General features: G+C 47.5%; 1 protein-coding gene across 1 annotated transcript in view; it reads right to left on the reverse strand.

The window, feature by feature from the left end:
* Positions 1 to 3,982: 3,982 nt before the first annotated feature.
* Ccdc180 (coiled-coil domain containing 180) overlaps positions 3,983 to 27,039 on the reverse strand; it is a 60,987-nt gene continuing 37,930 nt past the window's right edge. The window contains exons 25-38 of the mRNA XM_048420515.3: positions 26,160 to 26,258; positions 24,395 to 24,514; positions 22,263 to 22,435; positions 21,985 to 22,037; positions 21,796 to 21,868; positions 20,774 to 20,851; positions 15,293 to 15,359; positions 13,620 to 13,761; positions 10,676 to 10,836; positions 10,040 to 10,177; positions 8,962 to 9,073; positions 6,096 to 6,201; positions 5,278 to 5,413; positions 3,983 to 4,165 (exon numbers count right to left, since the gene is read on the reverse strand). Of these exons, the coding sequence (XP_048276472.1) occupies positions 4,004 to 4,165; positions 5,278 to 5,413; positions 6,096 to 6,201; positions 8,962 to 9,073; positions 10,040 to 10,177; positions 10,676 to 10,836; positions 13,620 to 13,761; positions 15,293 to 15,359; positions 20,774 to 20,851; positions 21,796 to 21,868; positions 21,985 to 22,037; positions 22,263 to 22,435; positions 24,395 to 24,514; positions 26,160 to 26,258 (1,620 nt within the window). The 3' untranslated portion in view covers positions 3,983 to 4,003. The remainder of the gene's footprint in view (positions 4,166 to 5,277; positions 5,414 to 6,095; positions 6,202 to 8,961; positions 9,074 to 10,039; positions 10,178 to 10,675; positions 10,837 to 13,619; positions 13,762 to 15,292; positions 15,360 to 20,773; positions 20,852 to 21,795; positions 21,869 to 21,984; positions 22,038 to 22,262; positions 22,436 to 24,394; positions 24,515 to 26,159; positions 26,259 to 27,039) is intronic.

Below are 27,039 nucleotides of genomic sequence, written 5' to 3' on the forward strand. Positions count from 1 at the left end.
TATAGTTACCTTCCTAAAGCCTGTTCAAGGTCAAACCAACAAGATCAGCTCACATTCTAGCAGGTAGTACAGACAGGACTCAAGAAGAAGACAAAGAAGAAGGAAAAGGAGAAGAAGAGGAGGAGGAAAGTGGAGGAAGACAAGCTGGAGGTAGCTTCAATAATCAAGATTCATTGTCACGGGGATTTGAATAAGACTGCTCCCCATAGGCTCATATTTGAATGCCTGGTCCACAATTGGTGGAACTGTTAATGAAAGATTAGTAGGTGTGGTATTGTTGAAGATATGTGTTTCTGGAAGTGGACTTAATTGACTATTAAATTAAACAAACCTATATATTTTAAGAATGTCTTAACTTCAGAATAGAAGTCAGAAAATATGTTGCATTGGGGGAGAGGATTTGTTTTTGTTTCTATGAGAAACAAAAGCTACAAATTTCTTCAAAATTAATAGAGACCAGATTTGATCAAGGGAAGACCTCCTGAAAATCTTGACTACAGATATAAAGAAAAAAAAAACAAAAGAAAGACTACAAGACAAGCAATGTATATGCTGATCCCTCAGCATGGGACAGCTCTGAGACTAGATGAGCCATGAGAAATCTTGTTAGCTACAGAGTTCTCATGACATTATTACATTCTATCCTTCATAAGACATGGATAGAGATTTATAATAGTCTGGCTGTGCAGTCCATAGACAAAGTTATCAGATGCCTTTTACCTGCTCAAACATAGAACAAAAAAGTCATCTTTAGCTGACTTGTGTGCACAGCACCTTCTATACTTGTGTTAGTGCAGGTATGTGTGCTACCTTTAAGTTTGTGTGTTTTTAGGGGGAAAAGACACTAATAAAGACAAGTATCCCAGATTATCCAGCCTCTCAGAACGCCTGTTGCAGTTTCCTCAAAATTCTGCATTCAGAACAACTTCAGAACTATTGACTGAGATGGTCCAGCCGCATGGACTTCTCCAGCCAGGACCTCAGATAAGCCTTGCATTTTTCCATCACAGAGAAACTATCACACAGAGACTAAACAAAAAATAATACACCTAGTTCTCCCAGGACTTGATTATTACCCCAATTTTCTCAGGCTCCTCTAGAGATGTTGTCACCCCCCAGACAACAGGAAGCAGTCAAGAGAACATGATGCCACATTCCCAAGAGGTGGGGTTGGTGGGTTTTGGTCATTAAATGGATTATGGATGTTTATCATTGTTTAGGGGGTTGTTTGCAGTTTGTTATTGGTCATAGTCTGGGAAGAAACTAAGCAAAGGAAATTAGATTCAGAGATCTCATTTTGAAAAATAGGGGGAATATAGGAGTGTTAGGATTAAAGGGTAGATTGTTAAATCTATTTTAAACTAAAAAGTATTAATCTCAAGTATTTTACATTGGTATGGATTTTTGTATATTGATACAAATTTAAGGTTATTTTTGTTATATATGTTTCTACTCTTTTTAAGATATTGTACCTATACAGTTCATTTATAAATATAATGTAAAATTTTAGTCCTTGAAAGATATTTAGAATAATAAGGCAGGTTAGTAGTTAGTCATCTATAACAATCAAACTCACAGAGTCATGTTAGATATGTTTTCAAGGTCAAGCAGAGATAGCTATATCTTAAATAGATATTGTCTCCAAACACGACAGAATGTGGCATTTAAAATGTTTTAAGAACACAAGGTTTTTCATTACAGTGAGATACATCTGCTCCTGGCAGCACTTCAGAAAAGAATGTTGGGCATTGAAGAACCTCCATATGGAGTTTGTTTTCTTTGTGGCAAAACTAGACACTGGGCAGGAAATCTCCCTTGCCTCAACTGCTGTCAATATGCTGCCCAAACTGGACAAGCAGGACACAAAAGAAAGCAGGGCGGTATCACAGGGTGGGACCCAGGCAGGTGCTTTTTGTTTGGTTTTTTGAGACAGGTTTTTTTGAGCGCCAGTCTGGATACGGGGAATCTGAGAGGTAGAATGAACTAACTGGAAAGAAGATTCTAGAGCTCAGTTTCTCTATGTAACAACCCTGGTTGTCGTGGAACCTTCTTTGTAGACTAGGGTGGCCTCAAACTCCAAGAGATCTGCCTGCCTCTGCCACCTGAGTGCTGGGATTAAAGGTGTGCACCAACACTGCCCAGCCCCAGGCAGGTTTTGAATTGTATTCCCATTATTCCTCCCATTCCAAGTCTGTGTAGGTGCTGCCTGGGACACCAAGGCACAGATTTTATATTATTGCACATCCACCTAATGGTAGCTTCTGGAAGCATACCTAGAACAAGCCCCCCCCCCCCCCCCCGCACCAGTCTGGATATGGGAGATCTGAGAGGTAGAATGAACTAACTGGAAAGAAGATTCTAGAGTCCCCTGCTCAGTTTCCCCAGCCCTGCCGCTGTGGAGGCGCCCAGATGTTCTCAATGGAAGTGACTATGTACAGTCAAGGAAGACACAAGGGAAGAAGGTGAGGTTACTAGGTGGGAGGATCTTCGTAGGTCTTATTAAAGGAAGAACTCAGGTAATGGAACCCTGAAGAAGTGACCTCACTTCCTGGTGAGAGATTACAGTAGCTCTGTAACATGAGGGGGCCGGCTTGTTGGGGTTTTCATCCTGCCCAGTACCCCATAGCTGGCAAGCCCCAAAGGAAAATCACACATAGGACTCCATAAGGTTATAAACTGATTGGCTCATTAGGTCAGGCTTCTTATTAGTCCTTGTAACTTATATTAATCCATTATCATTATCTATGTTAGCCATAATGGCTCAGTACCTTTTCCAGTTGGGCAGGTTACATGCTGTCTCTTCGGTGGTCTGCATAGGAATGGCAGAGGATCCTCCCTGTTTCCCAGAATTCTCCTGTTCTCATTGCATCACCTCTACTTCCTGTCTGGTTTTCCCGCCTATACTGCCGCCTGGCCAATCAGAGTTTTATTAAAATATGATTGACAGAATACAGACAATTCTCCTGCATCATAGCTCTTCCAACTTTGGAAAATAGATCAGCACGTTCTATAGACAGTGCCCTGCCTATGCATCCCACTTGACCAGAGAGCCTCAGGGGAGCAAGATGCTTGACTGCAGCGTGCTTAGTTTTTTGTTTTCTTTGCTTTGACACAGTATGTATGTATGTATGTATGTATGTATGTATATGTATTTACTGTGTATGTGAATGTCAGAGGACTACTTGTACAAGTCAGTTCTCTCCTTCTACCACATGAGTTCCAGGGATCAAACTCAGGTCATAAGGCAAGCATCCTTACCCACTGGGCCATCTTACTGGCCCTGCATCTGTGTTTTCAAGGTTCTGCAACTGGGAAAATCTAGATTGAGAAATTTTTTCTACAGATACTCTCACCATTGAAGCCTGTGGCCATTTGGAGAAGGTACCCTAAATCTCATAGATTTCCCTATTAGCACGTGTGTGTGTGTGTGTGTGTGTGTGTGTGTGTGTGTGTGTGTGTGTGTGCGTACAGGTACCTACAAAGGCCAGAAGGGTGCACTGGAGCCTCTAAAGCTGGAGTTATAGGTGGTTGTAAGCTACCCAGTGTGAGTGCTGGAACCCAGTCTGGGTCCTCTGGAAGAGGTGCTCTTAACCACTGAGCCATCTCTCCAGCCCCAGTAACAGGCTTTCTAGTGGTGGGGATCACCCACAGTGAAGGCCAGGCAGACCCCCGACACCTCCTGGTCTGAATGCCAGACAGTCTTATCCAGTCTCCATCCAGAAAGTGAAATGAAGCCCTGAACATGCTTCTGGATGCTGCTTCCTTTGACATTCTGGTATCTGTTTTAAGTGATTGGGTCCTGGTACCCACCTACCAACCCTGCTAACCATGTGAACCCCAGTTTCCATCAGTCTTCTTTATTGAAAGTGTCCATGTCTCTGATGAGACTACAGTGCTGGTGATGTAGAGTTGCAGACAGATGGAGAGGGGGCAGAGATGAAGGCTTTCTCTGAGGGTCTGGGAAGGATGGCAGACAGATGGGCAGGGGGCAGAGACAAAGGCTTTATTTGAGGTGCTTCTCATGAGAAGGATGGCAGGAGTACAGGGTCCGGATGGTGTCAAGGGAGCGCTTCCAGCTCTCCTTCCAGTGCAGAGCCTCCAGCTCCAGTGTCTTGAAATGGTTCTGGATATTCTTCAGTTCTTTGTCAAACAGGGCCAGGTATTTCTGAAGGGAAGCAAGAGGAAGGCCCATGGGGACTCCTGCCCTCACGGATTTGGGAGCCCTGAGCTCTGGGACCACAGCAAGCAGCTCCTGGCCCTCCTACAAGCCATTTCTTGGGAATTCACCCCACAAGCTCTCAGGGAGGTGGGGTTATTCTCCTACCTTACCTTTGGGAAGACTGAGATATGGAACCCTGTGGCCACCCAGCTCAAGAGAAGTTGAGCAGGGACAGAGATCCAAGTGTCTCTGGTTCTGGAACGTGGACATTCCTGACTACTGTCCTGTATGGAGCTTTCATGGGTTTGCTGGCTTCTTCAGAAGGCTGAGACCTGGGTCTCCACCCCTCACTGAATTCAGCAGAGAGAGTCTTTCCCTCCACTAGGACCTGGAGTAGCATCTGGGGACACACCAGCACTGGGCACTTCAGGCTTTCCCCAGGACCAGTGGATACATGGATAGGACTAGATTTCTCCATGGGCACCGGGACCAAGGTGCCCATACTTTCAGGTATACTGCAGGTGGCATTTGGATGAAGCCTCATCAGGTCAGCCCCACAGCCTACCAGCGGGGATCGAACCCTGACTCTGCTCATCCGGGAGTGGTGTAGAGAAGCGAGCATCCTCAGATACTGTGGTCCTTGTCAGTGAAATGGGGGAGAGTCTACACCCTCAGCATCTGGAGAGGATGTGGCAGGATGCCTCATGTGGAGAACAGGAGGTCCTAGTTAGCACCTGGTGGCTTCGGCTGTTCCTGCTATTGCACCCCCAGTGCACTCCCACGGCTATGGGTGTTGCTGTGTCTATCTTCCTTCTAAGTCTGCTGTCTTTCCACAAAACCTCTCTCCACGACCACTAGGTGAGGTATCTCTCAGCTGGGTTCACACAGGGTTCACACCTCAGTCACCATGCTAGTCTAAGAGATGGACACAGCCCCTGGCATGTGTCCTTGTGCCTGTAGAGAGTTGAGACCTGCAGCTCTGGGGCATGCCGGCATGCGCTATTTTCTCCATGGGCCAGGTGTTGGGGTACCCAGTGGGATAAAACTTCCTCCTTCCCAGGGTAGCCAATCTAAGCTGCTTTGTCCCCCCCGGGATATACTGCCTGCCCCTGACTCACCAGGTACACAGCATCTCTGGCTTCTACGGTGGCCAAGTGGCCCAGAGTGGTCTTATAGGTGGTTATTGATGGTGTCCTCCGAGTCAGTATCTTGGTTTGAATGGTGATATCGTTGGGTTTGATTCCTGGCCACTTCCTACAGACAAACATGCTTGGCTTCATCGCTGGCCAGCCACCCCATACACAGCTTGAAAACTCGGCCATCAGCATGGATTTAGATGGCTTTGTTAAAGGTCCCCTACACTTTTCCTGTTTGGGTCTTTAAGTTCTGTTTTCGCGATCACCTAACAGTGTGCACAGCCATGGGGCCTGCTGTACGAGAAAGGGAAATGCCAGGTCTATGTTTCTTCCCTTTCTGGGCCTTTCTTTCCTCATCAGACTGCCATCCAGATAGCAGTCACGAGCTCCTGGCTCATTTTTCTTGTAAGGCTGTAGGAATGTCTGTGGAGAACACAGTTGGGAGACTCGCTGCTCACAGACCCGGGGCACAGGAACTTTGACAGCTGTCATTACACAAGCCAGACAGCTGCCGTGGTTAAAAGTGCTAGCAGCAGCTTCAGACTGTACCTCCCCTCAGGACAGGCCTCCTTTTCGTTGCAGGCCCCTGTGGTGGTTCTTATGTGAACCCGTAGCTATGAGTTCTCGGGACGTGCAGGGTGACCTACCTAACTTTCTCTTCAAACAGCCTAGGTTGTTTCAGAGAAGGAAACTGAAGCCTGTAAATCATGGGCTCTCCAGGGGTACCAGGTCCATCTGAGTTTAGAGCCTGAGTCCCTCCCCACAAGCCTGCCCCACCCACAGTGTACACAACCATTCACCTGGTCCCACGTTCAATCAGGGGCTTCTCACTCTCTTCCTCCAGACAGAGCCTGGCCAGCTTCCTCCGTATGAGAATCGATAGTTTCTGCTTTTGGGGTTCCATCCCTGACAGGAAAGAGGCGTGTTACTGACTGTGACCTCAGGGACAACTTGAGAACCAAGGACGTGACACGGTGGTCATATTTAGAGATAGGAGGCCACGCCCTGGAAGGAACAGTCAAGGCTGCTCAGCAGATGTCTAGCCCGGGGATCCACCTTTGACCTGCTTTCCTGGTAATGAGAGTAGGTCTCTGAGTACAGAGTGAGACAGAGACCAATAGAGCACTGTTCAAGAGAGTGACTAGAGCGACTAGCCTAAGGTGTATGCCTCCCACCGTCCATCCACATACAACCTCTACTCCACCAGGCCTGATGGTTTAGCCCCTGAACTGAAACCAAGAAGCTAACTAGATGTATGTTGTGGAATATTGTTTAAAGATGTGTTACATTCTTTTATGCTGAAGCATATTTGTTTAATGATGCAAAGATGTGTGTTGTAGAATATTATTTTAAGATGTGTTACATTTGTTTATGCTGCGAAACATTTGTTTAAGAATGCAAAGGTGTGTTGCATTCTTTTCTGTTGCGTTTGTTTCACTCTGTGAAGCTGTGTTACTTTGCCTGCCTAAAACACCTGATTGGTCAAATAAAGAACTGAACAGCCAATAGCTGGGCAGGAGAAAGGATAGGTGGAACTGCCGGGCAGAGAGAATGAATAGAAGGAGAAAAAGAAGAAGGAGGAGGAGCGAGGAAAGGAGGAGAGAAGGACTCCAGGGGTCAGCCACCCAGCCCCACAGCCCACAAGCAACAGAGTTAAGAAGTCAAGAAAGACATAGAGTAGAGAAAGGCAAAAGCCCAGAGGAAAAATGTAGTTCAAAGGTAGGTGGGATAATTTAAGTTAAGAAAAGCTGACTAGAAATAAGCCAAGCAAGCAAAAAGTAAAACAAACAAACAAACAAAAAACCCAACTACAGACATATGCCTATGATCCCAGACACCTGGAGGCTGAGGCAGGAGAATCTTGTGTACTAATGGGTACTTCAAGAGTATCTTGAGACAGAAAGCTTCTGGTAGACTCTTAATATTCAGCGCTATCTCAAGCCCACTTATGCCCACGTTTATCATTGTAGGGGCTGAGTGTCTTTTGCTATCACTGCCACAGGAACTGCTTCTCTTGGGAAATGCCTGTGTTTGGTTTTTGACTCTTTCAAGACTGACCTGTGAGAGTTCTTTGCACCCCAGGGAGAACTGGTCTTTCTCTGACTCACAGGATGTGAGGAGGAATACTTTTCTGGTTTGTTGCTTCTTTCCATATTGGACTTTTATTTCTTCTTGTCTTAATCTTGGCCCAGAGAAGTGCCATCATTTCCTTTAATAAGACCATTGAGTCTTATTCTATATTCAGAAACGGTGCCCAGCTCTAAAACTGTGATGATATCCCCTGCCAGGGTGCTATTTTTATATTCGCTCTTTGATTCAGTTGGCATTACTTTTTTCGTCAAAAATATGTTTTTTGATGAAAATAAGTAAAAGTTGAGCTGGAGAGATGGCTCAGCGGTTAAGAGCACTGCCTGCTGTTCCAGAGGTCCTGAGCTCAGTTCCCAGCAACCACATGGTGGCTCACAACCATCTGTAATAATATCTGGTGCCCTGCCCTCTTCTGGCCTGCAGGCACACACGCAGACAGAACACTGTATACATAATGAATAAATAAATCTTTAAAAAAATTAGTAAAAGTCAAGCAGTCCACTTGTGATGTACATTAAATTACTAAACTGTCATGTGTCCTATCCTCCCTAAGGAGCTGGCTCTGGAAGCAGCCATTCATGTCCATTTCAGACCCAAGCACGTTTGTCTCAAAGTGTCCTCCAAGGTCATTTATCTGGAAATAGGCTGCCCTCTACCCCCCAAAGTCTGTGACATAGAAGAGAACAGCAAAACAGGCCAAGAATAATGTCCTCGAGAATACCTTCCAGAGGTGACCGCTGTTGGCCCCACCATATAAAACCAGCTGTGGTGAGAAAGAGAAGCCAGAGGGAATCCCATCCCCCATCTGCAGGAAAAGCCTCAGGTCTCAGGTCTCAGCCTCAAACCCCCCAGGTAGTTTCTGCTGCGTGCTGTGAGCTTCGGATTGACTGACTGACCTCTATCTGTTGCCATCTGGTTTTGTATTTGGTGGTATAACTGGCCTGAGAGAAGCAAAGAGATTCTAAGAGAGACACTTGTGCCTCTCAACTTGACTATCGGGTCAGTGGCGGGTGGGAACATATTTTGACCTGGATTGCTTAGATGCTCATATACTTGGCTCTCTATTTAAACTTTGACCTCACTTTAGGATCCAGAAGATAGATTTGGGGGGCTTGCTGGATCTCTTAGTCCCACTCCTGAATGTAACCACATTGTATAAATTTCCTTTTTCTGCTTTCCTCTTAGTTTGGCTTATTAGGATGGGAGACCAGTTCTGATTTGGGCATGGGTTGTGACCCCACCCTGTTCTGTCCAGGATTATCCATCAGTAGCTCCAGATGTGCCTCACAGGGACTTTCCCCAACTGCATGTTTTGAGCACTGTGTGATAAGCTTTTGCTGTCTCTTGATCTATTTGCAACTTGATTATTTATTTTTGTTACTTAGGTTAGCTATGTACTCAAACTCACTCATTCAAAGCCACAAGTGTGGCTATTATAGATCATTCTTGGGGCCAGAATACCACTCAATGAAGAAACTATTTTACTCTGACTGAGGGACGGTAAACACACCTCAGCCCCAACCACCCTACACCCCATGGTCCCCTAGGGCCACGGTGTAAGTCAGGTGCACCACTCACGTGGAACCTGGATGTCGTCAATGGTGACCACTTCATCCAGCTGTGTCAGGAATTTCTCTGTGAAGGAGGCCAGACTTGCTATGAAGAAGCGGCTGTACTTCTTGGCAAATTCCTGGAAGAAACAGTGAAAATGGACTTCATAAACAAAATCTCCACTACCAGGCTGACAGAGGGAGGGTAGATTTGGCTTTGTAGAGAGTCTCCTGGTAAGGCCTCCCCGGCACTACCTTAGCAACGGCATCAGGGCTAACTAGCACCTGGTCCTCGGAGCCCAGAGACCTCTCCCAACATCTGGTCTGGTATGAGACTAAAAAAGAATTCAGAGGGGTTGGAGAAATAGCTCAGAGGGGAAAGTACTTACCAGAAAAGCATGAGGACCTAAGTTCAATCCCCACACTCACAAAAAAGACTGAGTGTGATGGTATGTGTTACAGTTCTAGCACTGAGGAAAGAGAGACAGGGATTTCTGAGGCAACCAGCCTAGCCTACTTGGTGAGTTCTGGGTTCAGTGAGAGATTTTGTCTCATAAAACAGTCTGACTGTTCCTGAGGAGCAACACCCTGTACTGACCTCTGCCTTCCGCATCGTGTGTGTGTGTGTGTGTGTGTGTGTGTGTGTGTGTGTGTGTGTGTACACATCTTCCCCCTAACACACACACAATCCAGAAATGGTCAAGGCACATACTCAGACAATTCACCAAACAGAAAATAAAAGTAGGTATGGATCATGAAGAAAATGGTAATTGCTAGTTTTTTTGTAAATAATTTAGGAGTCAAAGTATGGCCAGATGTGGTGGCCCATGCCTTTAATGACAGCACTCAGGGGGCACTCTGTGAGTTCGAGGCCAGCCTGGTCTACATGGAGAGTTCTAGAATAGCCAAGACTATATAGAGAGACCCTGTCTCAAACTAAGAGACAAAACCAAAGTAAGGTAAGCATCCCATAAGGGCCAGTTCATCTACCAAAAAGACCTATCACTTTTGTGTTCTCTGGCTCAAGTGCCAACCATTGAGGTCAACTTTCTGAAGGGAAGTATGGACCTCAGCATCTGGGATGGAGACTGAAGAGCAGTGCTCACCTCCATCTTCTCCTGGTTTGCATGGATCACCTGGCCCCACTCTTCCTGTCTTAGCTCCTCCATAATGTTTAGGGACTCCATTTCCCGGGCAAATATGGGATGGCCGAGATTTAGCTGGAGCTTCCGGGCATTTTCATCCTTCAATCAAACAAATCACACATAAGCAGAGGTTTTGAGTCAATCTTGGAAATCAGGACCAAGGTCCTCTGTCAACTAAGGCCACAGTCAGACAAATATGTCCTGTGGTTCCACGAGCATAGAAAGGGACTCAGTGGTGATGAGGACAAGATGGGAGGGTGGCTGGTGCCAATGTTGAGGGTTGGAGAGGAGGCTGAGCTGAGCACCTGCTCCAACAGAATGTGGACCTTTAGTTCAACAAAATCAGCACCAATCATATCCCACAGCACCAAGGAACACTGTGGCGCTGTCATTGATCTCAATGACCAAGGCTCTACCAAAGACTCAAACACAGCCTAGAGTTTGGTGAATGCTTTCTGCCAACAAGTGCTGCCGTGGTTACTAATTCACCCGTGTCCCCTGTCCCCAGCAACCCCCAATCCTAGCTCCTCTTCTTCCCTTGGACTTAGCCTTGCTTATGACCGACCTGCCTCTGTTCTCAACTCCCTGCACCTTCACCTTCTTCTTCTCTAGATGTTTCTGCTGCTGCTCAAACTGCTCCTGAATCTCCTTCATAGACGCGCAGAACTTGTTCCAATGCTGTTCCTTGTAGTTCTCTACCACCAGCCAACACACCTGGGGCAGCAGCTCCTCGAATCTCCTCACCTGGGCACGCAATTCTGCAGAAATTGGGGGTAGGATTTCAGGGAGTGGACAGAGGAGACATAGGTTGTCGAGGCCATATCTCCAAAAATCGGAAAAAGATTGGTCTCTAATACGATAAGAGCTACTCCATCAAAAGAAGATCTGCAGCCAGACCAAGGTGGAAAATGATGGTTAGGCAAATTCAGAGGGATCCTGGACAGTGTGTTTAAAATGTGTTGTCTTGGACAAGGTCCCACCTAATGACCTCTTTGGGTATTGCCTCGACTTTGTCTCTCCCCTCTCCTGTACCTCCAAACAGTCATGGGCTCAGACCTACTCTGCCATTCCTGTATCTTTACCTCTCACGTTTTCATCACTTTGTCTTGCAGGATCTTTCCTCTGTATCTGCCTTCCAGTTCACCAATTCCACGTCTAGCTACGTAAAACCTGGCTGCACACCTGCTCATCATTTCAAAATGTCAACTCATAATGTTTCCTTTTTGGAAGTTCTAGTTCATTCTCTTTGTTATCTAGTTGGCCATTTCTGTAGTGCCTTACTCCCGTGTTTCCAGATTCCCCTTTTATTAAACTATAAGCACATCATTTTCTATTTTGTGCCCAGTGCCTCCCCCTTCTTCTCTCCTTCCCTCTCTCCCTTCCTCTCTCCTTCCCTTTCCACCGCTTTTTTATTCTTCCCTCATTCTTCCCCCACTCTTACCATGTAGCCCAGGCTAGCCTTGACTTTGAAACCCTGTCTCAGCCTTCCTACTGCTGGAATCGAAGGTATGTGCCACCCTGCTGCTAGCTGTGCCTGAGGCTCCTTCTGTGTCTGACCCCAAGTGATCTGTAACCACAGTGAGTACTTTGGGAACTTTATGTGTGGGAGTCAGGGGACTGAGGCAAAGGCAGGTTTGAGGTTCAAGGATGTCTCCGTATGAAGCCAATTCTGGACACTGTCAGAGAATGGGAGCTTGCAGCTGGAGGATCTGTTTCAGATCCTTTTGAATGATTCCCATAAAATAAAATTTGTGTTTTGGTAAATACAAATCAGGTTTAGCATCAGGGCTAAACTTCTGCCCTGAATCCCCAGTGGAGCTTTTAATATCTTGTTTTCATCATCCATTACCAAGGTTTCTGCTGAGTTGTTTGATTCTAGTTGAAAGTGTGTATGTGTGTGTGTGTGTGTGTGTGTGGCAGGGAGGTTGTGCCTCACTGGCGTGAGTGAGGCATTTGAGTCTCGAACACCCTGCTCTGCAGACAGAGACCTGTTTGGTCCTAGCTTTACATGCAACATCTCACCTTGGGTGGTCTTCACATGTGCCTCCTTTCCATAATGCCCTGACTATGAAAGAAGAGGCTTGGAACTGGAGAGATGGCTCAGAAGGGCACTGACTGCTCTTCCAGAGGTTCTGCGTTCAATTCCCAGTAACCACAACTATCTATGGTGAGATTTGGTGCCCTCTTCTGGCATGCAGGCAAACATGCAGGTAGAACACTGTATCCATAATAAATAAATAAAATCTTAAAAAAAAAAAAAAAGAGGAGGCTCGAGGTCCCATGGATTTATGGCGGCAGCTAGGATCAGTCTCTGGTCCATTTATTATAATTTCTATTCTCACTTAATTTTTGGTTTTTGTGTATCTCATATTTCATGACTACTTTAAAAGATTTTATGCCCCTAATTCTGTTTCTATCACTTTGTATGCCCTCAGGAGGAGACAGAGAGGGTGCTGGGCTGCTGTGCCAAAGGGAACAGAAGTCTCCACCAGCAGATTAGGCGTCTACAAGACAGGAACGCTGTCTACTGTGCTTCTCAAGCCCACCTGACCACAGGGCTTTTGCTCTGAGGACAACTGTAGAGAATGGACCACTCTGAGCTCACTGAGAAACACTGTCCACAGCTTAGATTTCTCTCATTCTACAATCAGGGGCTCTGACCGTCATTGCCTGCGATGGACTGATCCTCAAAGAAGCCTTCCATGGCAACTGTTGCTGCTTCCTCCAGCTGACAGATAAGAATGTGAAAGCCCAGAGAGGTAGAATCATTTTGCCAAAGTCATACAGCTGGGAGATCACAGGGCTGGGTTTTGGCTCCAGGTCTGGGTACCTCCTAATCCTCCCCCGCCCACCTCCCTTGCTACCTCTGAAATCACACAACAGAGCCCAATGAAGTGTGATAAATCTGCACAGAGGAATATTATTCTGTGTTTTTTTTAACTACCACGTAATCCAAAACATGCATAACCTCAAAAACATCCCATAAAGTGAAAGAGGACAGTCGCGAGTCCATCCCATGAAAGGACAGAGGGGACAATTCCAGACAGGCATGAATGTTGTTTGCTTGGGTCTGGAAGGGGTCAGGTTGATGAGGCCTAACATGGACAGTGGTGGCAGTTATACAACTCTGGAAATGAACTAAAAGCCACTGAATGACTGGTCATAGCCTGCGATTGTAGAATGAGAGAAATCCAAGCCATAGACAGCCTTTCCCAGCGAGCTCAGAGGGATCCATTCTCTACGGTTGTCCTCAAAGCAAAGGCCCTGAGGTCAGGTAGGCTAGGACAGGCCAGGCGGGCTGTGAACGGAACGACAGCTCCGAGAAACAAAGTGGGAAACAAACTACATTTCTGAAAAAACAATGAACTTTCAAAAAATGTTTGACCCGGTTAAATTTTACAGTGCTTTCTCTCACCTCCAAGAGGCTGCCTTTTCACAAGGCCTCAGGGAGCCAAAGGGAGGGTGGACTGAGGTCCACCCCTGGCCAGACCTGCTCCTTGTGTTCCTCCTGTCAGCCTCCTCCCAACAGAATGGCACTTACCCAGGAGACAGGAGTTGTGGTACTCGTCCGCCTGATTCTGGTATTCCAGGATCTTCTTGCCAATGTGCTCGGCGCATTGGTCAAAGTTTTCGTACATGCATTCAGGCCTGGTGACTGGGCGTTTCTCTTTGCGGTAAAAATCCTGCCAGAGAGAGGTGACCGTGTGTGGCCCCAGCAGTCCTTCTTGGACTTCACACCTCTACATGTACTCCCCCTCTACTCACGTGACCCTGTCCTCATCCCAGGCCCACCAAGCATGGCTACAAACAGACCAGGTTGCTACTTGAATGAGTGAATGGCAACTCCTATTTAGCCCTAGAGACCCAAGTCCATGGCATTTCAGACTGGAACAGGGCTGGGTGCTTACTAGGAAGCAACAAGATGTGGACCACAGAGATGAGCCGGAGCCCTGCCTGGCAGAACCCAGCCTGTGGAAGGCAGGCAGGAGGCCTGGGTATGTTCCGGGACATGCCAGAGCAGAACAGCATGCAGCTAGACCCACTGTTGGGGGCTGTGTGGTTTGGGATCAGTAAATGAGTGTTTCTCCAATGGTTCTCCATGAGGCAAAGCCTGGGGAAGCAATCTCACTCGGCAAGGCCCGGTGGACTTTGGAGACAGCTCAGGTGCTTCTGGATCTGCACAGCCTTTACGGTCTATTCTCTCACACAGTATTAGGGACCCTCTTAGCAGTTCTTAGTGTCACTGTGCCAGTCCACTCACGGGACAGAGCTGATCAGTCCCGGAAACCCCATCTTTTCTTGAATATGTCCCCCTAAAATTCTTTAGGTACTGATGCGTCTTGGGTTTCTTATCCGGAAACAGCAGCTCCCACTCCAGACCTGGGGAACTGTTCTGATTCCGTGCTGACAGGATGGGAGACGACGGAAGTCAGTGGGCAGTTGGAGCGCAAGCCAACTGTGTGCAGGCAGCTTCTGACAGATCGCCCCGTTTCTGGAAATAGGCTTTGTTATGTTTTGGACAGTATTGTTGTTCTTGAGAATGTGTGCCTATGTTGGTCACCTTTTGACTTCGAAAATACAGGATGTACCTGGCTCAGTATTTGGCCAAGTTAGCAAAATGATAGGTGTTGTTCTTGCTTTAAAAGGTGTTTAGATGTAAAAGATGAGGGGAAAAAAACATAATTGACATATTTGTTTTTGCCGGAGGTTGCCGTTGGAGGAAAGGAAAAACATCTTTGTTAGTATGGAAAAAACATGCTTGTTTTGAAGTATAAAGACGGTGGGAGCTACTCAGAGCTGGCCATCTGTGTGAAACTCATCTGGTGGTGGGTCACTACCTCATTTCTTCCCACCCATGCCCCTTCCCTGTTGGGATTTGAACCCTGGCTGCAGCAGGACCATGGTACCCACCATGTCTGGGTTGCTGGGGCGCTTAGGGACAGAGGTTGGGTTTTTTTCCTCTTGACACGCTACGCTCACCTGCTGACATACAAACTGTGTCCAAGCACTGTTTGCTGATTAACAAACACACATTGGATGGTTTAGTTTCTAAGAGGAAAAATTAAAAACAAAACAAAAAGAAGCAAAGAGAACCGATCTGGGGTCTTGAGGGGGTAGAATCTTAGAATGCCCTGCTCCACAGACTGCATAAGGTGGAGGGGGCTGGCTGGAGGGGCTTCCGGGGCAGGCAAAGGGCCTGCAGATGGCTCTCACCTCCACCACGAAGAGCAGGTGCTCGTTGCTGTCCCAGAGGAGAGTCAGGATGATACCTCTGAAGTCCCTGCAACCCAAACAAAGCACATCTCTGAGGTGCTTCTTACAGATGCAGCATCACAGACAGAGTCAAGCAATGGAGTGTTTGGAGTGACCAATGGAGTGACCCTACTCCTAGTAATTACTCATTACTGCCCCAGGACCTTGCCGTTTGAACATCCCAATTAGAAAGAAAGGAAGGAAGGAAGGAAGGAAGGAAGGAAGGAAGGAAGGAAGGAAGGAAGGGAAAAAAGCAGCTGTGGAACTTCTTGGTCCCATTTGTCATTTGTTCCTTTTTCTTGGTCTGATTCTAGCTCTGTACCGATTCTCGATTGCCTGATTCTAATACTCTCTACTCCTCTGGGGCACCCTAATCAGTAGGTTGGGGATTGATTGGTTTGACTGGCTAATTAATCTCTGTCTCTCCCAGCAGACTGTACTGTAAATCAAGTATTTAAAATACTGATTGGGAGATTATTAGATGGACATATCTCTGGTTCCCGAATTTCCTGCGTGAGCTCAGAATAAACAGAAGGCCGTAGTCCACAAAAATGAAACTTAAATTTACTGAATCAGAAATAGCTGATGGGCCGCTAACGAGGGACTTTGCACAGTAGCTAATCGAGTATTTTCTTCTCGCTTCCATGAACAAGGACGCATTTTCCCCTTGGTGCCTCCTCCACGGAGCTCTCGACCACACACAGTCCACGGTCCCCATTTATGAGCGCCTATCTGCGCAAATCCACATGGTGGTAGCATTTTAATACGCTAGAAACTCTAACTCTGAATGAAGACCGTGGGGTGGAGAAGTCCGGCAGGGGGCGCTGGTGGTCTCTGCATCGGTTGGCCCCTGAACTCTGGAAAAAATAAGGAGCCGGTCAGGATAGCCTGCACCTAATCCCAGTAGGAGGTCAAGGTCGTCCTTGGATACCTTTGAGCTCCAGGTCAGCCTGAACTACTGAAATCTTGTCTGAAACAATAACAACAAAAATGATTAGTTACGAATACGTCAAAGCTAGAGAGATGGATCAGGGGTAAAACTGATTGCCAAGCAGGTCTGAGACCTGACTTTGAGTCCATGATCCATGTTTAAAATACAAAACAACAACAACAACAAAAAGCAGATAAAGTGGTGTCTGTAATCCCAGCACTCCTCCCACGAGAAGGAAGTCAGAGACTGGAGAGTCACCCTGAAATTAGCACGTGATACAGCAGAAACAAGAAGAGAGGCCCTGCCTAACATGGCAGGAGAGAACCAACACACACACACACACACACACACACACACACACACACACACTCACTCTCTCTCATAATGATAATAAAACTAAATTCAAAGTTTAAACATAGTAGGCCAAAGAGTAAGCCCTCTACAGGGCTCTGTACTGCGGAGTTTTACGTCCATCTGACACAAGTTCAAGTCACCCGAGAGGAGGGAGCCTCAGCTGCAGGCATGCCTATAAAAGTATTTTCCTAATTAGTGATTGACAGCGGAGGGCCCAGCCCATTGTGGGTGGGGCCATCCCTGGGATGGTGGTCCTGCGTTCTATAAGAAAGCAGGCTGGTCAAGCCACTGGGAGCAAGCCAGTAAGCAGCACCCCTCTGTGGCCTCTGCATCAGCTCCTGCCTCCAGGTTCCTGCCCTGCTTGAGTTCCCGCCCTCGCTGCTTTGATGAACTGTGATATGGAACTGTGAGTGAATCAACGCTTCCCTCCCCAAATGGGTTTTAGTCGTGGTGTTTCATCTCAGCAATCATAACCCTGACACAGACAGGCACCTCCTCCACTCATTCTAAGTTAGGGTCCTGGCCACTAGGGCCGTGGTTCACATACAAGACACGTCAAAGCAAAATTCTACTGACTGTTGGATATTTGTGCCCCATAAGCTCAACTATTTTAAAAGCAAAAGTGAGATGAAGAACCAACGTCTTCAGATTGCCTGGAGTCGGGACACACACTGATATTCCACAATGACTCTGACGTGTCTGAGACTGCTGCCCATAGGTAGTACAACTTGCCAGATCCTAAAATCTGTGTGCACTGGTCCATGGTCTATCATTTCAAAACTTACCCATTGGACTTTTAAGAGCTACAATTATATTGAAATGAGGTGAAATCAACACCAACATTTTTAGTGCATTTCCTCCAGCTGATTTTCCTTAAAAGCAGACACAAACTAGCTTCACATGGATTTCACATATTCTCTGTCCATTTATCAAACTTAGTGCCCCCCTGCTGGGATATGGTCTTACATGGTTGTGGAGGACCATTAAATATAGATGTACCACAGTTTGCAATCCTTTGATTTTTGGAATTTCAGAGTTTTTTCTCCATTTTCAACTGGCATGAGAAGCATTGCATGGATGAGAGGGAGACAGTGCTGAGGGGCTGAGAGCTTGCTTTGTCTCAATCTTCTAGAAAATCAGCAACAAGGTATTACATGGGACTTTTTTTTTTATTATTTGCACAGTAGGCAACGCGTTTTGCCAGTCCCACAGAATCTTATCCTTAGAAGACTTCCTTGCTTGAGAGTGACAGGATATTCTACCAATCAAGTTCCTTCAGGAACTTTCACATATTTCTCAAAGGCTGATGAAGGCCCCCAACACTCTACTTTCCCAGGGGAGCTCTGTCAGATTATAGACAGAGAGAACTCCTAACAGCACCCCAAACAACCAAACAATTGGTGAGTGTAACCGTGAGTAACTTCCAGAGAGATGACCCCACTTATCCTGGATGAACCCTAAAAACAGTGGCATCTAGATCACATTCTGTCAGGAGCTGAATCTGGACTCCCTTCTAGCGTCACATGACCTTGGACCTGACGGTACGTGTCATAATATTCCCCACTTTCTAGATCACATCTGTCCACCACTGCTTTGCCCGAAGTGGTCCCACCAGTGACCGACACGGGCCTGAGGCTGTGAACCATCTCTGCAACTGAATGAGAGTGTGGCTCTCATTTGTCCCAGTGCTGAGAAGATATTTGTCCTTTGGTTAATATGCTGTCTTTCAGGCCCGCCTTCACTTAGAACTCCAGTGGGTGCTTTCCTGCGGAGAGTGCATTGCTGTCTCCTGTAGGGCTTCGTTTGCTTCAGAACAGAGCAGTTCAAAGCAACAACTGACTGCCCAGCACAAGCCGTGCAGAATATCTTTGTTTGCGGAGTTTTTCATTTGCAGGAGGATGAGCTCTCTGGGAGAAAGGTGTGAAGAAGACTTGTGGATGATTGCCTCTGATGGCTCCCACTAGCCTCTGCTGATAGCTTCTGGAATTTCTAGGATGATTGTTGACAACCTCTGCCCTCAGTGCAGGGCATCTGCTTTCCCTGGCTAAATTGGCCACTTTCTTGCAGTCCTGGGTTAGTGGGTTAGTAGTGAATGAGGCTCAGGTGAAGTACGGAATGCGTTTGTCCCCTGTTCTGCTCATCTCTTGGTGTCCCAGTGAGGCTGAGCATTTCCCTTGTGTGTTTGCTTCTAACAGCTTCTTCTTTTGGGTGTTTTTTGTTTTAACTCAAGGACAATTTTATTAGAGTTTAAGAGAAAAACAGTACAGGTTAGACAAAAGTCCTGGCAACCACCAGGAGATGAAGGGAAAAAAAAATCACGCCTTTAAGTCAGGCATAGAAATAGCTGACTGGGGCTAAAGAGATGGATTTAGTGGTTAAAAACACTTGTTCTTCCAGAGGACCTGGGTTTGATTCCCAGCACCACATGGCAGCTCATAACCATCTGTAACTCCAGTTGCAGGGGATCTGGTGCCCTTTTTGGCCTTGATGGTCACCTATATACACATAGTGCAGACATAACCCAGGCAAACAACACACACATGAAATAAAAATAAAGTTCAAGTGTTGTGCAGTTTGAATGTATTTGGCCTTCATAATCTCATAGGAAGTGACACTATTAGGAGGCATGGCCTTGTTGGAGAAGTGTGGTCTTGTTGGAGGAGGCTGGATGACACACTCCTTTAATCCAGACCTTGAGGCCGGAAGGCACACCTTCTGTTCCAGTGTGTCACTGCGGGGGCAGGTTTTGAGGTCTTTTTCTCAAGTTTCTCTCAGTGTGACAGTTCAGTCGATTCCCTGTTGCCTGCTAGGTGCAGAACTCTCAGCTCCAGTCCCACGTCTGCCCGCACGCTGACATGCTCCCCTTCGTGATCGTAAAAGACTGAACCTCTGAAACTGTAAGTGAGCCACCCCCAATGAACTGTTTTCTTGATAAGAGCTGCTCTGGTCATTGTGTCTCTTCACAGCAATAGTAAACCCTAACTAATACGCACTGGAAACTCAGGGTGTGGTTTAGTTGTCACAGGAATGAGGCCCCAATGAAAAGATGTTTGGAGACAGGGCCTTGTTATGTAACCTAGGCTGGCTAAACTCGAGATCCTAATGCATTAGCCCCTGGGTTCTAGGATTATAGGCAAGAACCACCCTGCCTGGCTGAATGCTGGTAGTTCTGCGTTGAACTTCCCAACCTTCCCAACAGTAGGAAATAAATCTCTGGATGTTTATACACTGTACAGCCTTAGACATTCTGTTATAGTAGGAGAGTGAGCTTAAGATGGGACTTGGGGGCATTGTGCTGTCACTGAGAAAGTCAAGTGCTGCAAGTCCATTTGTATGATATTCTCCAACTGGCAAATTACAGGGGAACATCAAGCAAATTCCCGATTGCTCGGTGTTGGGGTGGGGAAGGAAAGGGTAAGAGGGAGGTGTTTGTGGGGTGGAACAGTTCTATGTCTTGACTACTGTGGGGATTCACCTCTCTGTGGAATTAAAATGGCACAGAACTAGAGGAAACAGGGAGAGGGTGGCACAGGATGTCATACACATAAGATGAGGGCATATCAAGCTGCCAACATGAGGTGTCTCCTGAGTCCCGGTGGGTTAGACATCCTTCCTCAGCTCCAGAGGTAAGAGCCCCCGTGGGGGTCAAAGTTTGCTAAGAAGAGTAAGGGGGGCCCTCAGTGAGAGAGTGGGGCTCTACTCTAGAGCTTGGTGTTCTCCAAGGGCTTTTGACATCTTCAACTTGAGATTCTGTTGATTTGCTCGGAAAGTTTACCAAAGTAAACTAGCTTTTGCTTTAATCACTAACGTGCCAATAAAGAAGAAGCAGTGGGGTGGGAAAACTGAAAACAGTCAAACAAACAAACAAAAAACAAGCAAATCCATCAAACCTCAAAAGTATCTTATCATCATGAAATACTGAGTTTGGAAAATGTGAACTTTTGGTGAAAATGTCTCTCAACAAATACATGTATTAAGCTAAGACAAACCAACCTTGATGTGTAAGTTTACCCTCCCTGCTTCTCCACTGTTCTCACAGAGGGAAAGGATTCTCACAGAGGGAAAGGGTTCTCACAGAGGGAAAGGGTTCTCACAGGGGGAAAGGGCTCTCACAGGGGGAAAGGGTTCCATTACAGGGAAACAATGTCAGTACTTACTCAGCCTGAGGAGGAGGCCTGTCCCCGAGCATCTGGTACTTTTTGTCAACTCGGATGATCTTGGTATGTCGTGTCATGCTGTCAGACAGAAGAAGGTCAGTATTTTGTAGTGTGCACACGTGTGTGGGTGGGATGGTTCTGTACCCATTGGGCCCTGCCTGGAATGCCTGAGAACCTGCAATGCCTATAGGGCAAGATGACTGGATTTTAGTTCTACAAGATGCTTCCCCATTCTTCAATTTCTCTGACAAAAAAAAAAAAAAAACCTTAACTTTGGATTTATCACTGAGTCCCAGCCAAGGTCAGGTAGAGGACAAGTGTCAGGGGTGGTCAGGTTTAGAAGATTACATCCTCCGTTTCCCATGAAGACTCAAGGAAAGCCAATGGGGTCAGTGGATAATCATATAACACTTCTAGCTGGCTGTGAATTCATTTACACAAGGTATAATTAACACACACACACACATACACACACAAAACGTATGCTATCCAAGGCTTAGCAGAGACCAAAGTTGACTCAGCCATTTGACTTCTGTCATTTGCTTTCTCTAAGATATGCGGGTTAGAGCTAGTGGCCAGAGGCTCATGTGATGGATGACCTCTCCAGAGCTTAGCAGGTGATCATGGACTTAGGCACCATGTCCTAGTCCCCCTGGACCTGTGAAGTTGTTCCAGGAAACCCACCAGCTGCTGGGCTCAGTCTGCCCCCTTTCTAGTGCTGCCCCATTTGTGGGGAGATTGAAGGGCAGGGATCTACCTATCATCCTAGTGATAGTCACCCAGATACTTCTCCAGGTCCAAGCATGTTGGAGCTGTGATCCACCACTAAGGAGGAACTCGGGCCAGAATAAGCCAGTGTTAGCAATGCTCCCACCGCCTTCCCACAAAGGTCCTGAACCAGAGTGTAAGCGGAACCCGAGACCAGAGTTTGAGCAAAAGACAGGCCACCTGGCCTTTGTCTGGGGACAAGTGGGTCCAGGGCATCTGTGAAGGGGACATTAGAGATGACCTTGCCTCCTCACCTCCCTGCTGAGCCACTGGAGCTGGCCAAGGCCTTTTTCAAAGACTTTTCTCCCCGGTACCGTTTCTTCAAGGCTTTGGATGACAAGTGTCCAAGACAAGAGCAGAGAAGAAGAGGTGACGGTGGGCTGGAGCTGCCACCAATTCCCCCCTCACTACCTTCTCTGAGACCCACAGGCCTGGGCTTCTACCTGTGTGGGAGCGATCCTTATCACATGCGCTTGCCAATTTTGTCTGAGGAATTCTGAAACCGAAGGGAAGGAAAGTGAACTTTTCCAAGGTGGCCATGACAACAGCCCAGGCTAAACCCTGGGTAACATCCAAAAGTCTCACCATGAGCTCAGGAATTTGGGTGAGTAACTGAGGTTTAAGAGGGGGAGCCTCTGGGCTGAGGTCACAGGCTCCTGGAGCAGACCTCCCAAGGTGCTCCAGGGAGGAGGGCCTCAGAGCCACAGTGATAGGCACTCACTGAAGGATCTTCTTGACCACATCCACAGCAGGGTCTTCGATCATGGGCCTCCCCATGCGAGTTGGCTGGGCGAAGGACTCGGGGGTGACGGGGCCCACCTTGGTCTCCTCCGCAAGGTCTTCTGAAGACTCATGGATGTCACTCTCCACTTCCATTTCAGTCAGGATGGTGTCCTGCCGTTCAGAGAGAAATTCTGAGTAGAGGGGCCACATCTTAAGGGGGGCAGCAGATACCGTCCACTGCCGTCTTGTCCAAGTGGTGGCTGGAGGCAAACTGCCTGGTTCTTAGAGCAGCTCATCTGCCCTATACAGTGGCTGTGTTCCTATTCCCTCAGGGGGTCGACTGATCATCATTCATTTGCTCCAGACTTTAGGAAGGTTTCCCAAGGCCTGTTCTCCACACGGCTCCATCTGAATTCTGGGGACATGGATAGAGAGGCTGTAGAGGGTCCCTGACCTCTTGAAGCTTGCAGTCTAGGTTAAGACAGATAGACATTCAATGCACGCGCGTGCACACACACACAGACACGCACACACACAAATGTGTGGTCAGAATTAGGGCCAGTCCTATGAAGGAAAAGTTTCAGCATATTCTGTGAGCATGAAGTGAGACCTGTAGCATCAGCCACAATATCCCCAACTGGTGTCTTGAGCCCATGGATGAAGGAATAAATGAAGGCAAGACTAAGAGTTACCGACCACCTGGGAGAAAGGGCAGTAAAGAGGCCCAGAGTAATCAGTCTGGCTGTTCCATCATTTACTCTGAGTCTCCTCTCCTGTCAGGCCTTTGAAAGGGCACAGCCTAAAACCCTGGAGTGTCTGTATTGCCATCGACAGTGTACGGAATGATTGTGTGTGTATGTGTGTGTGTGGGGGGTTACCTAGTTTCACAACAAGACTCCCCTTGGAAGGAAGAGGAGCCAAAATCTGGCAGTGAGCGCAGAGTGGTTGATGTGGGATTCCCCTCTGTATGCTGAGAATATGTATTATTACCATTGGTTAATAAAGAAAACGCTTTGGCCTATGGCAGAGCAGAAAATAGCAAGGCAGGAAATCCAAGCAGAGATAGAGGAGGAAAGAAGGCAAGAGTCAGGCAGATACCATGTAGCCATCCAAGAAGCAAGAGGTAACAAACCATGAGCCTTGTGGTAAAATATAAAATAATAGAAATTGGTTAATTGAAGATGTAAGAGTTAGTTAATAAGAAGCCTGAGCTAATAGGTCAAAGAGTGTCTAATTAATATGAAGCCTCAGAATGGTTATTTCATAAGTGGCTGCAGGAACTGGTGAGCGGGACCTGGTAGGTGGAGAGAAACCAGTTCAGGGGAGCAGCGGAATGGAGGATATTTGTAGCTACAAGCAGCCGCAGTCCACTCATGCAGCAATTGGCTCTGGAGTTCCTTGGGAGTGACTGAGCAAAGTCTGCTGTGGGAATGGGGAAAGGGGCAGGTCATGCAGGCTCTGCCCATGCCAGTGCTCAATCTCTGGCAGATGGCCCCTTAACCAGAGACCTTACCTCACGGTCAGTGGATTCATGGGGAAGTGGGAGATACGCCAGGGCCAGTAGTCCCACCTAGATCAGAAGGCAAGAGATGCCTTTGGCTGGGAGAGAGGGATGAAGGGTACTGATGACAGACCATGGAGGCTTCCGTGTGACTGATTGGCTGAAGGGTTTGACTTTGACACGGAAGGCAGGAGAATGACAAAGTTATTTGGGCCTTTGCTGCTGTACAGGGACTGGGCATCGAGTGTGCGAGAGGATTTAGTAGTCAGAGGAAGAGACATTGGGGTCTTGTTGGCGATGGAGGATGTGGCTGCTCATGGCAGATGGGAGGCGGAGGATGAGGTGGATGGACGTGGCTGAGGCCACATGCACTGGCCAACTTGAGAACCTTGGGAGAGAGCGGTGGTACCAAGAATGTGAGGAGTCTCCTAAAAGACAAGTGTAAGGAGCCAGGCCCACAGGGGACCTCAGCTGAGATTTGACTCCACAGTGAGTCCTTCTTCCCTAACCAGGCCTGATGAAGCCTGGGCATCTCCTCTCCTCTTCCGCGGTACTAGATCTCGTGGTGTCTCCTGGGAGCCCGGACTACAACTTCTCTACCCTTTCCCAGATCTGTCCGTGCTCCTTACCGTGAAGACCTCCTGGGTAATGGACACCACATCCAGGCTGCAGTTGAGGTACTTAATCCTCTGGCTCAGTTTTTCCTTCCAGGATCGGACAAAGGCAAGGAGGTCATCTGTGTTCGCCATCTAATGGGAATTCAGAGGGAGGGAGCGCCCAGAAAACAGGCAGGGTCACCAGAAGCGCAGGGACAGGGGCTTATCCAGGAAGGGCAATGTTTGGTTCTTCCAAGTCCCCCCTCTCTTATAGGAAATGGTCCTGGAGGAATATGTGCATCAGAGGGTGGGGGTGGGGATGTCGCTGCCTGGTTCTCTTGGGCAGCTGTCCTAAAGTGGCAGATCCTTCACTGATGGGGGAGTTCTGTTCCTGATCTTGTAGGTTCAGCTATAGACAAGTGACTCAGGACTGCCTGACTCGGTTTCTTCATCTATAAGATGGGGATATGAACACTCCCAGTGTCTCCTCTAATGTTAAAATTGTGTTTAAAGGGTACATTTGGTCCAGTTGGCAGGAGGGTGGACAGTTGTACAGAAAGGCTGACTTTCCCGTCTCTCAGCACTCCCCTCAGCGGCACCCTACAGGCCCAGGCATGCACCCTGGACCATCTTTATCACCACTATGCATCCAAGACTTTACCATTGTCTCCTTCCTTATCACTGTTCTGCGGACTATAAACCGGGCTCCTACATCAACACAGGAATGGGACGCCCAGCTCACCCTCTCCCCACCTGGTCGGGAGCCTGGGTAGGTCTACCTACCCAGGCTCCCGACATCCACCCAATATGAAAGAACGGGTGGAGCTTGGAAGAGGAAAAAAATGAGTCTAAAATGTCGCTCTTCTGGACGGTTAGGGCTAGTCTGTCCCTTGACACCAGGAAAGGGAGACCAGAAGAGTGATGGACAAAATGTAGGAACCACCTTCTATCTACACAACCTCTCTTCAGCGTGATTTACTCAACGGGTATGTAGGAAACTCTGTGAAGGCAAACAATGGGACTGAGGGTGTCTCTGTCTCCAGAGGGACATTCATTCTGCACCTGATGCCCTGTGGGAACTTTTCTCCATAATCATGTGCCATACCATACAAAAATTTGCAAAGAAGATAGAAAAAAAAAATGTCCTCTCGGGGTCCACATTGATCGGGACACACCCAGAGCTGACATGAGAGAAATGGGGCAGGAAGCGTTTCTCTCGGACTTGCAGGCCAGATACCCAGCTCTGGGAGATACCTCGTAGGACCAGGGCACATATGTATGGATCAGGGTGCAGTCAGGCACTCATGGCCAAAACCCAAGTATGCACACACCCAGAGACCTGTTCTGCTTGCCTTGGGGGAGCCAGAGACATTCATCAACACGGTCCTGCTGAGCTCTGTGGCAATTCCAACTTTTCACAGGTTAGACATGAAAATTCAGTTTATGTCTTTGATGAAGAGGAGCATGGAATTCCTGCTTTTCTCACTGGGGCTGAGCTCTCAGTACAGAGAGGGGAGGGGCTGATGGTTTGCAGGGGGGAGTAGGGTCCCCAAATCCAGTCCCTCACTAACCGCTGCATGCTCACCGGAGGCTGGTGTGTGTGTGTGTGTGTGTGTGTGGGCGGGGGGGGGGGGTTGGTTGCATTTTTCTTTCTGCCTCCCATTAACACAAAAGTTAGCCAGCAAGGCTCAGAGAAACCCCACCCCTTTCTGTGCTGGAGAACTCTGGTACCCAAATGCAAGTCTACACCAACTTTGCCATTCTTGACTGGCGCATTCAGAATCTGGGATGCACTCACGCCCTTGTCTCCCCGGTGGTCTCTACAGGCTTGTATCTTGTGTTGAAGCTGTTCCAGGGAAGAATTCAGTCCTTCGGCTTGTGAATTCGACTTTGCCACCTGGAAAACCAGGAGTTTTGAGATTCTGTTTTCTGAATAGATATCAAGAACAGGCAATTGTTCTTCAAGATATATAAGAAATTGATTGAACACTGAAAAAAAATACAGTGAGAAAGTATATCGTCATATTGGAAAGTAGATCAACACAAGTTTAAAAGATTTATTTCTGTATTAAATAGGTAGGGGTTAAATGAAATTAATGCCACAGAGTGTGGTTAAGTATGCAAGCGCCACCAGGAGGCATTCAGAACTTTGGAACACCGACACTCTGTCACAGTGTTCCAGCTTTCAGGACACCCGAGGGCACAGGCGGTGTCCCGGACAAGGGTGCTTCTCACAGTCCTGAACAGGCATCATGCCGAAAGAAGACTCAAAAACAAAACCAAAAATACCCTGACAACCCAGCCATGACAGGAAGGCTGCTCAAAGGGTAATCTTTACAGAGTATGCAGAAGCCTGGAGAAGCAGCTCAGTGGCGGAGTGCTTGCCCTGCTCCCTAAAGGAACTGAGTTTGAATCCTCTGTACCCACACAGAAAGCCGGACATAGCCATTTGTGCTTGTGACCTCAGGATGTGGAGCTGGCTCCGGAGAGCGCTCTGGCCACCCAGTCTTGCTAAAGCAGTGAGCTGGCTCAGTGTTAGCCACTCTCTCAAGACTATGGTAAGGAGGAGAATGACAGAAAGGTACCAACATCTACTCTGGCCTCTGTGCATGCGTGCACACACACTCACATATGTGCATCACATGTACACTCCCACACATAAGATAATGAATGCACTG

The sequence above is a fragment of the Myodes glareolus genome, chromosome 16, assembly GCF_982192425.1.
Source record: "Myodes glareolus chromosome 16, mMyoGla1.1, whole genome shotgun sequence".
Taxonomy (NCBI): Eukaryota; Metazoa; Chordata; class Mammalia; order Rodentia; family Cricetidae; genus Myodes; species Myodes glareolus.